Here is a 13,177-nt window from a genome sequence, read left to right on the forward strand (position 1 = left end):
AACACACAGCCATTAATGTTTGAACTGCTGGCAACAAAAGTATATACACCGCTAAGCTACGAGAAAATGGCGAAATTGTGCCCTTGGTGTGAATATTTTGTGGCCACCATTATTGTCCAGCACGGCCTTAACTCTTAGGCTGGAGGTCACTAGAGCTTCACAGGAGCAGCTGGATCCTCTTCCATGGTCCATGACGATATGCCGGAGCTGGTGGATGTTACAGACCTTGCGCTCCTCCACCTTCCGATTGAGGAGGCCCCACAGATGCATCATGGGGTTTAGCTCTGGAGACGCTCGGCCGGTCCAGCACCTTTACCCTCAGTTTTCGTAGTGAGGCAGTGGTGGTCTTGGAGGTGTTTGGGATATGAAGGGAGGGGATCTGCTCTGCTTCAGTGTATCATAGAACATGTTAGCATTCATGGATCCCTCAATGATCTGTAGATCCCCACAGCCAGCAGTCATGCAGCCCCACACCGTGATCCTCATCCACCATGCCTGACTGTAGGCAGGACCAGGGCCGGCTCCAGGTTTTTGTGGGCCCCGGGCGGAAGAGTCCCAGTGGGCCCCATCCACACACAGACACCGATACGAACATATACATATTTAAAGACAAACTCACAAAAATACATATAAACAGACAAATATATACAGTCATATACACTTACAGACACACACACACACACACAAGTCTGCTACATACAGACAAACACATACAACTCTGCTACATACAGACAAACACATACAACTCTGCTACATACAAACACATACAACTCTGCTACATACAGACAAACACACACAACTCTGCTACATACAAACACATACAACTCTGCTACATACAAACACATACAACTCTGCTACATACAGACAAACACACACAACTCTGCTACATACAAACACATACAACTCTGCTACATACAGACAAACACATACAACTCTGCTACATACAGACAAACACATACAACTCTGCTACATACAAACACATACAACTCTGCTACATACAGACAAACACACACAACTCTGCTACATACAAACACATACAACTCTGCTACATACAAACACATACAACTCTGCTACATACAGACAAACACATACAACTCTGCTACATACAGACAAACACATACAACTCTGCTACATACAAACACATACAACTCTGCTACATACAGACAAACATACAACTCTGCTACATACAGACAAACACACAACTCTGCTACATACAGACAAACACATACAACTCTGCTACATACAGACAAACACATACAACTCTGCTACATACAGACAAACACATACAACTCTGCTACATACAGACAAACACATACAACTCTGCTACATACAGACAAACACACAACTCTGCTACATACAGACAAACACATACAACTCTGCTACATACAGACAAACACATACAACTCTGCTACATACAAACACATACAACTCTGCTACATACAGACAAACACACACAACTCTGCTACATACAGACAAACACACACAACTCTGCTACATACAGACAAACACACACAACTATGCTACATACAGACAAACACATACAACTCTGCTACAGACAAACACATACAACTCTGCTACATACAGACAAACACATACAACTCTGCTACATACAAACACATACAACTCTGCTACATACAAACACATACAACTCTGCTACATTCAGACAAATGCACACAACTCTGCTGCTCTGTGGGGCCCACACCCGCGGCTTGGCGGGGACAGCACCAGCGGCAGCACCCGCGGCTCGGCAGGGCCCACACCCGCGGCTCGGCGGGTACAGCACCCGCGGCACTGGCAGCACCCGCTGCTCGGCAGGGCCCACACCCGCGGCTCGGCGGGTACAGCACCCGCGGCACTGGCAGCACCCGCTGCTCGGCAGGGCCCACACCCGCGGCTCGGCGGGTACAGCACCCGCGGCACTGGCAGCACCCGCTGCTCGGCAGGGCCCACACCCGCGGCTCAGCGGGTAAAGCACCAGCGGCAGCACCCGCGGCTCGGCGGGGCCAGCACCCGCGGCACTGGCAGCACCCGCGGCTCGGCAGGGCCCACACCCGCGGCTCGGCGGGGCCAGCACCCGCGGCTCGGCGGGGCCCGCACCCGCGGAATCGGCGGGTGGGGGCATTGGCAGGGGCCAGGGCATACATCCAGGGGGTAGAAGCAGCTCACCGGGGCCTATAATGGGGAGGCGGGGAGGGCACTTACCCGATTAGGTCACGGTGGAGAGGGGGCCCACACAGCGCCGGACAGAAGCTCGCCTCCTTCATCTGTGGGACTGAGAAGGCGGTAGCTCCGCCCACAGGTGAAATTCAAACGAGGATGTCTGCGCGCCTTAAAGTGACGGCGCCGCAGATTGCTGCCGAGGACTGCGGTCCCCGGAACTCGGCCGGGGACCGCAGAACTGTAAAGGCGAGTGGGCCCCGGCCAAGGGACAGGAGAACTGACGAGGCCGAGTGGGCCCCCCCGGCTCTCCAGGGCCCCGGCATTTGCCCGGGTTTGCCGGGTGCTGACGCCGGCCCTGGGCAGGACACACTTGTCTTTCTGCTCTTCACCTGGTTGCCGCCGCACACACTTGACATGGCAGTTATACCCAGCAAAATATTTATATTTTATAGATGATATAATTTCTTAATAATTTCTGCTGTTTATACGCCACAGATATTCTCCTTTTACATACTCCGCTTACAAAGGCATGAACTGAAGTTAATGGAGCCCTAAGCACATGCGGCACCGCACCACCTCGGCATCTGCTGTATATAATGATATATGTACAGCTGGTATAACCTGGGCATCTCCTGTATATAATTATATATGTACAGCCGGTATAACCCGGGCATCTCCTGTATATAATTATATATGTACAGCCGGTATAACCTGGGCGTCTCCTGTATATAATTATATATGTACAGCTGGTATAACCTGGGCATCTCCTGTATATAATTATATATGTACAGCCGGTATAACCCGGGCATCTCCTGTATATAATTATATATGTACAGCCGGTATAACCTGGGCATCTCCTGTATATAATAATATATGTACAGCCGGTATAACCTGGGCATCTCCTGTATATAATTATATATATACAGCTGGTATAACCTGGGCATCTCCTGTATATAATTATATATGTACAGCCGGTATAACCCGGGCATCTCCTGTATATAATTATATATGTATAGCCAGTATAACCTGGGCATCTCCTGTATATAGTGATATGGCTCATGCTGGTATAACCTGGGGATATTCTGTATATAGTGATATGGCTCATGCTGGTATAACCTGGGAGTCTCTGTATATAGTGATATGGCTCATGCTGGTATAACCTGGGGATATTCTGTATATAGTGATATAGCTCATGCTGGTATAACCTGGGGATATTCTGTATATAGTGATATGGCTCATGCTGGTATAACCTGGGCATCTCCTGTATATAGTGATATAGCTCATGCTGGTATAACCTGGGGATATTCTGTATATAGTGATATGGCTCATGCTGGTATAACCTGGGCATCTCCTGTATATAGTGATATGGCTCATGCTGGTATAACCTGGGGATATCCTGTATATAGTGATATGGCTCATACTGGTATAACCTGGGAATCTCCTGTATATAGTGATATGGCTCATGCTGGTATAACATGGGGATATTCTGTATATAGTGATATGGCTCATGCTGGTATAACCTGGGGATATTCTGTATATAGTGATATGGCTCATACTGGTATAACCTGGGAATCTCCTGTATATAGTGATATGGCTCATGCTGGTATAACATGGGGATATTCTGTATATAGTGATATGGCTCATGCTGGTATAACCTGGGGATATTCTGTATATAGTGATATGGCTCATGCTGGTATAACCTGGGAGTCTCTGTATATAGTGATATGGCTCATGCCGGTATAACCTGGGGATATCCTGTATATAGTGATATGGCTCATGCTGGTATAACCTGAGAATCTCCTGTATATAGTGATATGGCTCATGCTGGTATAACCTGGGCATCTCCTGTATATAGTGATATGGCTCATGCTGGTATAACCTGAGAATCTCCTGTATATAGTGATATGGCTCATGCTGGTATAACCTGGGGATATTCTGTATATAGTGATATGGCTCATGCTGGTATAACCTGGGGATATTCTGTATATAGTGATATGGCTCATGCTGGTATAACCTGGGAATCTCCTGTATATAGTGATATGGCTCATGCTGGTATAACCTGGGGATATACTGTATATAGTGATATGGCTCATGCTGGTATAACCTGGGCATCTCCTGTATAGAATTATATATGTACAGCCGGTATAACTTGGGCATCTCCTGTATATAATTATATATGTACAGCTGGTATAACCCGGGCATCTCCTGTATATAATTATATATGTACAGCTGGTATAACCTGGGCATCTCCTGTATATAATTATATATGTACAGCCGGTATAACCTGGGCATCTCCTGTATAGAATTATATATGTACAGCCGGTATAACCTGGGCATCTCCTGTATATAATTATATATGTACAGCCGGTATAACCTGGGCATCTCCTGTATATAATTATATATGTACAGCCGGTATAACCTGGGCATCTCCTGTATATAATTATATATGTACAGCCGGTATAACCTGGGCATCTCCTGTATATAATTATATATGTACAGCCGGTATAACCTGGGCATCTCCTGTATAGAATTCTATATGTACAGCCGGTATAACCTGGGCATCTCCTGTATATAATTATATATGTACAGCCGGTATAACCTGGGCATCTCCTGTATATAATTATATATGTACAGCCGGTATAACCTGGGAATCTCCTGTATATAATTATATATGTACAGCCAGTATAACCTGGGCATCTCCTGTATATAATTATATATGTACAGCCGGTATAACCTGGGCATCTCCTGTATATAATTATATATGTACAGCCGGTATAAGCTGGGCATCTCCTGTATATAATTATATATGTACAGCCGGTATAACCTGGGAATCTCCTGTATATAATTATATATGTACAGCCGGTATAACCTGGGCATCTCCTGTATATAATTATATATGTACAGCCGGTATAACCTGGGAATCTCCTGTATATAATTATATATGTACAGCCGGTATAACCTGGGCATCTCCTGTATATAATTATATATGTACAGCCGGTATAACCTGGACATCTCCTGTATATAATTATATATGTACAGCTGGTATAACCTGGGCATCTCCTGTATATAATTATATATGTACAGCCGGTATAACCTGGGTATCTCCTGTATATAATTATATATGTACAGCCGGTATAACCTGGGAATCTCCTGTATATAATTATATATGTACAGCTGGTATAACCTGGGCATCTCCTGTATATAATTATATATGTACAGCCGGTATAACCCGGGCATCTCCTGTATATAATTATATATGTACAGCCGGTATAACCCGGGCATCTCCTGTATATAATTATATATGTACAGCTGGTATAACCTGGGCATTTCCTGTATATAATTATATATGTACAGCCGGTATAACCTGGGCATCTCCTGTATATAATTATATATGTACAGCCGGTATAACCTGGGCATCTCCTGTATATAATTATATATGTACAGCCGGTATAACCTGGGCATCTCCTGTATATAATTATATATGTACAGCCGGTATAACCTGGGCATCTCCTGTATATAATTATATATGTACAGCCGGTATAACCTGGGCATCTCCTGTATATAATTATATATGTACAGCCGGTATAACCTGGGAATCTCCTGTATATAGTGATATGGCTCATGCTGATATAACATGGGGATATTCTGTATAACATATCAGCTTGTTGTTTTGCAGATCCTGATCTCTTGGGTTAATGTGCCCCGGAGTTTTATGCAGGTCGTTTATGAATGTCGGGATAATCGGCTCTGTATAAACCCCGCCTGCCTCCAACACTTGAGATACCGTGTCTTGGCAGACACCTGAAAGGACCTCTGGGGCAGCCGGACAAGGAATAGAGCGGTGCCTGCTGCAGAGGTCGGCTAGTCGGAGGTAAGAAAGTAATTTAGATTCCTAGAACTTGTCTCCTCCAAATCCTTTCTGTCCTGTGTGATAACTGTGAGGACCCTGTAGATGAGGAGCCCCGTGAAGGTCCACAACGTCCAATGCAAAAGCAATCGGTACCGGCCTAGGTGGTCCTGCACCGGGCTTCTCCTTGGTGCTGAGTCTTCACATTCCCTTCCGTCTTTCCGGTACCGGCGTAGCAGGATCCAGGCAATTATTAATCCTATGTAGCATGTCCATTGGTCGTGACCTAGAAACTTACTCTCCCACCCAAACACAGTGGCCATGACACCTTGGGTTGTTCTCGTCACCGGAGACCGGGCAGTGCTTTGATAAGACTATGAATCTCGTCTTTGTACTTTGCATAGACATTTGGCACTCTTTCCGGGCAGCGTAGCTGGTGTTACATGAGCAAAGTTGGCAGGACGTGGAATTGTACAAAGGCCACCGGGATTACAGCGACAAGGGACTACTGAAAAACAAACAGCGCAGGGTTGGGCTGCATTGCCCATAATAGGGTTTATTGGAAACGTCCAGGGTTGCGGTCACGGGGTCCTTCTCCAATATCACACAATCAACAGAGCAAGAGATGGGTGAACAAGCCAAAGAACATTTATTCCAAGCAAAATCAGACGGCCCATATAAAATAATCCACCACACAGAGGGTAAAATAGTCCAGGAACACGGATACAGTCCAGTAAGTGATAAATATCCATGTCTCTTTGTGTAGCCTCAGCTTTTCCCACAGAGGATACATTTTTCTGCTTCTCTCTTGAAGTTCTATGACAGACTGAATATCCCCCAGCTAAGCAGACAGTTTGGTGGATCCCGTATTCACGGAGGAATTGAGGTAAAAGGGCAATTTTTTTTATGGAAATGCCTTTTAAATGTAAAATCCCTTTTTCCTGTATCTACAGTCATCAAAATAGGCAAGTCAGGAACATTGAAGACACAATCCGTCCTCCTCATCTCCAGCCATGAATCGCCCGGCGTTGCAGCTGGTGAGGGGCATGCCCATTATCGGACCCTTCGCAGAAAACTGGGAAAATGTAGAGCGGTTCCAGGCAAGAGCGGACGATCTGCTGATATCAACCTATCCAAAATCAGGTGAGCAATGACTTGGATACGGGCGCTAGTATCGCCGCCATTCTGTGTAAGCATCACCACTAAATAGTGATCTCCTTACTCTCAGGCACCACTTGGGTCAGTAAGATTGTGGATCTAATATTGACCAATGGAGATGCAGAAGAAAGCCGGAAAGGTGCCATTTTTGAGCGGGTGCCCTTTCTGGAGTGCTCCGGCCCATCGTTGCCTTCAGGTATTTTTTCAAATAACAATTCACCTAATGACCGATCACGTTGATGTGAGCGTGTGCAATGCACGTTGTACTCAGTCCTGTTACCGCCATCACCCGGTCCTAGTCCTGACTCGTCTGACTTCATTGAGGCACAAGGAGTCCAAATGTTCGGCATCTTTATCAGCGGCAGCAATTATTCACCCTTTCTGGAAGAGTCTGTCGTTTTTGCTGGACATAATTACTGTATCTTTCACTTTATAAGCCACACTTTTTTACCCAAAATTGGGGGGAAAATAGGGGAGCATCTTATAAAGTGAATCTAGCTCACCGGGGAGCGCTGCGGCGGTGCAGCTGAGTCACAGGAGTCTGGTGCCGCCGCTGTGGCTGACTTTCTGCAGCGGTGGCACCAGTGTAGCAATGCAGCCATTACTGTGGGCCTATAGCTTGGGTGTCATGGTGGCGTGTGGAGGACTGCATGCATCTCCCAGCAAATGGCTGTGGGGGCGGGCGCCATAGATCTCCTGCCAAATGGCTGTGGGGGCGGGCGCCATAGATCTCCTGCCAAATGGCTGCGGAGGTGGGTGCCATGGATCTCCCGGCAAATGGCTGTGGGGGCGGGTGCCATAGATCTCCTGCCAAATGGCTGTGGGGGCGGGTGCCATGGATCTCCCGGCAAATGGCTGTGGGCGCGGGTGCCATTAATCTCTCAGCAAACGCCTGTGGGGGCAGGCACCATAGATCTCCTGCCAAATGGCAGTGGGGGTGGGTGCCATGGATCTCCCGTCAAATAGCTGCAGAGGCAGGCACCATAGACCTCGGAGCAGAGATCTCTACCTGCGCTTGCGCTACCTCCGACGCGATGGACTATAGGAAAATGGCTGTGGAGGCGCAGATTGACATGTCAGAGAGCCGAGAAGCCTGTTTGTGCATGCGCCGCCTCCGCAGCCATTTTCCTGAATTCCAAGGCACCATTTTTTTTGAAGCCTGCACCGCCAACATCTTCTGGATGTCCCCTGCCTCACCACCCGCAGGACACAGCCCGCAGCATCGCTCCTGCCTCCTGTCACCATTCTCCACCCTTCTTACCCCCGGATTTAGAGGAAGTCGTGTGATTTAGAAAGAGTCCAAGATATTTACTAATAAGATAGGAAAGCAGACAAATTCACCAATTTTTCGTCAAAGGCAATGAGGATCGATCCGTCTTTACCATTACATATGTTTCCGCATTTTTTCTTCTATAGGAACGGAGATCCTCAACAAGCAAGACTTCCCGAGAGTGATCAAAACCCATCTTCCGGTGGACGTCCTTCCGCAGAGCTTCTGGGACCAGAACTGCAAGGTTCCTCGCGGTTTTAACTAATGTTACTTTCTTACTTATGGTTTAGGAACTGGTATAAACGTCTGATCTGCCGTCTTATTACTACCGTGTTTCCCCAAAAATAAGACATTGTCTACATTACTTTTTACCCTGGAAAATGCGTTAGGCCCTACCCCGAAAATAAGACCTATTTTGGGTAAAACACCCTAAAAAAGGCAAATTCCCTTAGGAAAATGACATTTACCAGACCCTGGACATCTGCGTCCCTCCCAGGTCCTCAGCGCGCGCTCCATGTAGGCCCTTGTCTTCTCCACAGTGGTCGTCCCCTGCTTCCGGCCGGCACTCAGACACACATACACATCCAGTCACACTGCACTGCTTCCGGCAGACAGAGGAACCTGGAACACTGTAAACGCGAGACCCTGCGGTGGAGCGCATCGATGACTTCCACCACAGGTTCTTGATGTGTTCCACCACAGGTCCTCGCATTCCAGTGTCCCACGTCACAGGAGCAGGGCAGTATCACCGGATGTGTGTGTGTGTGTGGGCGTTCCACCGCAAGTCCTCGATGCATTCCACCGCAGGTCCTTGATGTGTTCCACCACAGGTCTTTGATGTGTTCCACCACAGGTCCTTGACGAGTTCCAACACAGGTCCTCGCGTTCCAGTGTCCCACGTCACCGGAGCAGGGCGGTATCACCAGATGTGTGTGTGTCTGTGTGTGGGCATTCCACCATAGGTCACTGATGTGTTCCACCACAGGTCCTCGCGTTCCAGTGTCCCACATCACCGGAGCAGGGCGGTATCACCAGATGTGTGTGTGTGTATGTGTGTGGGCGTTCCACCACAGGTCATTGATGTGTTCCACCACAGGTCCTTGATGTGTTCCACGTCACCGGAGTAGGGCGGTATCACTGGATGTGTATGTGTATGCATGTGGGCGTTCCACCACTGGTCATTGATGTGCTCCACCATAGGTCATTAATGTGTTTCACCGCAGGTCCTCGCATTCCACAGTGGACCACGTCACCGGAGCAGGGCGGTATCACCAGATGTGTGTGTATGTGTGTGGGTGTTCCACCGCAGGTCCTTGATGTGTTCCACCACAGGTCCTCGCGTTCCACAGTGTCCCACGTCACCGGAGCAGGGCGGTATCACTGGATTTGCGTGTGTATGTGTGGTGTGTGTGTTCCATCGCAGGTCCTCGCGTTCCACGTCACCGGAGCAGGGCGGTATCACTGGATTTGCATGTGTATGTGTGGTGTGTGTGTTCCATCGCAGGTCCTCGATGCGTTCCACAGCGTCCCGCTCTGGTGAGTATGATTGCGGGGTCTGTCTTCTTTATTTTGGGGGTGTCTACTTTCTTTAATGAAGTGTCCTGCAGGATTCCTTAACTTTTGTAGCTTTATGGACACTTCATTATTGGAACAAAACTAGGACTTATTTTCGGGGTAGGGCTTATATTTAAGCCATACTTTGACAGCGCAGAAAATGTCTGCTAGGTCTTATTTTTGGGGAAACGCAGTATCTGGTTCCAGATTATTTCACAATCTGGTTATTTTTACGTTGAAATGTATTTCAACAGTCCGTCATTAGTATGCTGGTGCCACCATCAAGAGCCGTAGAAGAAAATTATCCAATAACCACTATATCTATCTAGATCATCTACGTGGCCAGGAATGCCAAAGACGTGGCCGTGTCCTACTACCACTTCTATAGGATGGCGTTCGGACATCCAGACCCGGGCACATGGGATGAGTTTCTGAACAGCTTCATGGAAGGCAACGGTCAGTAAATAGCTTTACATTACAAGGTGTGACTGAGCGTCAGCAGAAGGGGCAGCCGCGCTCCACCAAGTGGAGCCCTGAAGACATCTAGCTAGGATATGGAATGCCATGCTTAGCATTTTGTGGAGGTCTTGTATCTTTGGTGATCTGGACGGGCATGTTTAGTGACAGAGGTGGCATTGATGTCTGTCGTCGTCGGTTGGGCGCACGTCTTTCCCCATTGTGCACTGTATTGGTCCCTGCAGTGGCGTTTGGACGCTGGAGCTCACACGTGAAAGGCTACTGGGAGAAGAGGCGGCAGACGGACACCCTGTACCTGTTCTACGAGGACATGCTGCAGGTGAGCGCTCCGCCACACCACCACCCGCTCTTACTGTATTAATAGGGGACAAACTACCTTGGGTTTCTCCGGCAGGATCCAATGTGTGAGATCCAGAAGGTATCGAGGTTTATGAGGAAGGAATTATCAGACAAGGTCCTGGAGAAGATTCTCACACACACGAGCTTCCAGGCCATGAAGAACAACCCTATGGACAATTACAGCACCTTCCCCTTCATGGATCACTCCATCTCCCCATTCATGAGGAAAGGTACAATGTCATCACTGCGACAATGTCATCTACACTTTCTAGGGTGACCATCACTGTGCACACAGCCTGTATTATACTCCAGAGCTGCACTCACTATTCTGCTGGTGCAGTCACTGTGTACATACATTACTGATCCTGAGTTACCCCCTGTATTATACTCCAGAGCTGCACTCACTATTCTCTTTCTACAGTCAATATGTACATAGATTACTGATCCTGAGTTACCTCCAGTATTATACTCCAGAGCTGCACTCACTATTCTGCTGGTGCAGTCACTGTGTACATACATTACTGATCCTGAGTTACCTCCTGTATTATACTCCAGATCTGCACTCACTATTCTGCTGGTGCAGTCACTGTGTACATACATTACTGATCCTGAGTTACCCCCTGTATTATACTCCAGAGCTGCACTCACTATTCTGCTGGTGCAGTCACTGTGTACATACATTACTGATCCTGAGTCACCTCCTGTATTATACTCCAGAGCTGCACTCACTATTCTGCTGCTGCAGTCACTGTGTACATACATTACATTACTGATCCTGAGTTACCTCCTGTATTATACTCCAGATCTGCACTCACTATTCTGCTGGTGCAGTCACTGTGTACATACATTACTGATCCTGAGTTATCTCCTGTATTATACTCCAGAGCTGCACTCACTATTCTGCTGGTGCAGTCACTGTATACATACATTACTGATCCTGAGTTACCTCCTGTATTATACTCCAGAGCTGCACTCACTATTCTGCTGGTGCAGTCACTGTGTACATACATTACATTACTGATCCTGAGTTACCTCCTGTATTATACTCCAGAGCTGCACTCACTATTCTGCTGCTGTAGTCACTGTGTACATACATTACTGATCCTATGTAACATCCTGTATTATACCCCAGAGCTGCACTCACTATTCTGCTGGTGCAGTCACTGTGTACATACATTACATTACTGATCCTGAGTCACCTCCTGTATTATACTCCAGAGCTGCACTCACTATTCTGCTGCTGCAGTCACTGTGTACATACATTACATTACTGATCCTGAGTTACCTCCTGTATTATACTCCAGAGCTGCACTCACTATTCTGCTGGTGCAGTCACTGTGTACATACATTACTTATCCTGTATTATACTGCAGAGCTGCACTCACTATTCTGCTGCTGGAGTCACTGTGTACACACAGTACATTAGGTATCCCGAGGGAAGATAAGCGCAGCAGAATAGTGAGTGCAGCTGGAGGATGACTGCGGGTGATACAGGATATACAGATGTGTCAGAGCTGCCTCTTGTTGTCAGTCATTGATAAGGCGCCGTTGTCGTCTCTTGTGACTTGCGCTGTCTGCGTCTCAGGAATCCTCGGGGACTGGAAGACTCATTTCTCTGTGTCCCAGAATGAGAAGTTTGATGAATATTATCAGCAAGAGATGGCGAATACTGACCTGAGCTTCCGCATGTAGAGCCGGACCTGCACAACGCCTTCCCCGGAGACCGCACATCTGCTGGAGAAACGCACAGTGTGAACGGCAGCGCACATCTGCTGGAGAAACGCACAGTGTGAACGGCAGCGCACATCTGCTGGAGAAACGCACCCGTGTGAACGGCAGCGCACAGGATCGCAGCACGTCACATGCCACACTTCATAATAAATAAAATGGTTGTTTTCTAAGACTAAACATTGTCTCACTATTAACAAATCCAAAGAGTACAACTGGGGGTGCGAGAGCGGCAGAACTGTCATAGGGACAGTGGCAGAACTGTCATAGGGACAGTGGCAGAACTGTCATAGGGACAGTGGCAGAACTGTCATAGGGACAGTGGCAGAACTGTCATAGGGACAGTGGCAGAACTGTCATAGGGACAGTGGCAGAACTGTCATAGGGACAGTGGCAGAACTGTCATAGGGACAGTGGCAGAACTGTCATAGGGACAGTGGCAGAACTGTCATAGGGACAGTGGCAGAACTGTCATAGGGACAGTGGCAGAACTGTCATAGGGACAGTGGCAGAACTGTCATAGGGACAGTGGCAGAACTGTCATAGGGACAGTGGCAGAACTGTCATAGGGACAGTGGCAGAACTGTCATAGGGACAGTGGCAGAACTATCATAGGGACAGTGGCAGAACTGTCATAGGGCCAG

At 47.6% G+C, this 13,177-nt stretch overlaps 1 protein-coding gene across 2 annotated transcripts; it reads left to right on the forward strand.

Annotated features, from left to right (window-relative positions):
- Positions 1-5,932: 5,932 nt before the first annotated feature.
- LOC142245651 (sulfotransferase 1 family member D1-like) lies at positions 5,933-12,713 on the forward strand. 2 transcript variants are annotated; one of them, XM_075318547.1, is made up of 8 exons: positions 5,933-6,031; positions 6,961-7,150; positions 7,236-7,361; positions 8,582-8,679; positions 10,319-10,445; positions 10,691-10,785; positions 10,861-11,035; positions 12,391-12,713. In XM_075318547.1, exons 2-8 carry the CDS (start codon positions 7,021-7,023, stop codon positions 12,495-12,497), a joined length of 858 nt encoding a protein of 285 aa, XP_075174662.1. In that variant the 5' UTR covers positions 5,933-6,031; positions 6,961-7,020; the 3' UTR covers positions 12,498-12,713. The 2 variants fall into 2 exon arrangements, with proteins under 2 accessions (XP_075174662.1, XP_075174663.1); XM_075318548.1 differs by lacking the exon at positions 5,933-6,031 and adding an exon at positions 6,517-6,740.
- Positions 12,714-13,177: the final 464 nt, after the last annotated feature.

The sequence above is a fragment of the Anomaloglossus baeobatrachus genome, chromosome 7 (genome assembly GCF_048569485.1).
Source record: "Anomaloglossus baeobatrachus isolate aAnoBae1 chromosome 7, aAnoBae1.hap1, whole genome shotgun sequence".
Classification (NCBI taxonomy): Eukaryota; Metazoa; Chordata; class Amphibia; order Anura; family Aromobatidae; genus Anomaloglossus; species Anomaloglossus baeobatrachus.

Excerpts from the sequence above, each read along its gene's own strand:
- LOC142245651 (XM_075318547.1), top strand. The coding sequence starts at position 7,021 with ATGAATCGCCCGGCGTTGCAGCTGGTGAGGGGCATGCCCATTATCGGA. Across the intron at positions 8,680-10,318 it reads TCTGGGACCAGAACTGCAAG|ATCATCTACGTGGCCAGGAA; the intron begins GTTCCTCGCGGT and ends ATATCTATCTAG. Across the intron at positions 10,786-10,860 it reads TCTACGAGGACATGCTGCAG|GATCCAATGTGTGAGATCCA; the intron begins GTGAGCGCTCCG and ends TTTCTCCGGCAG.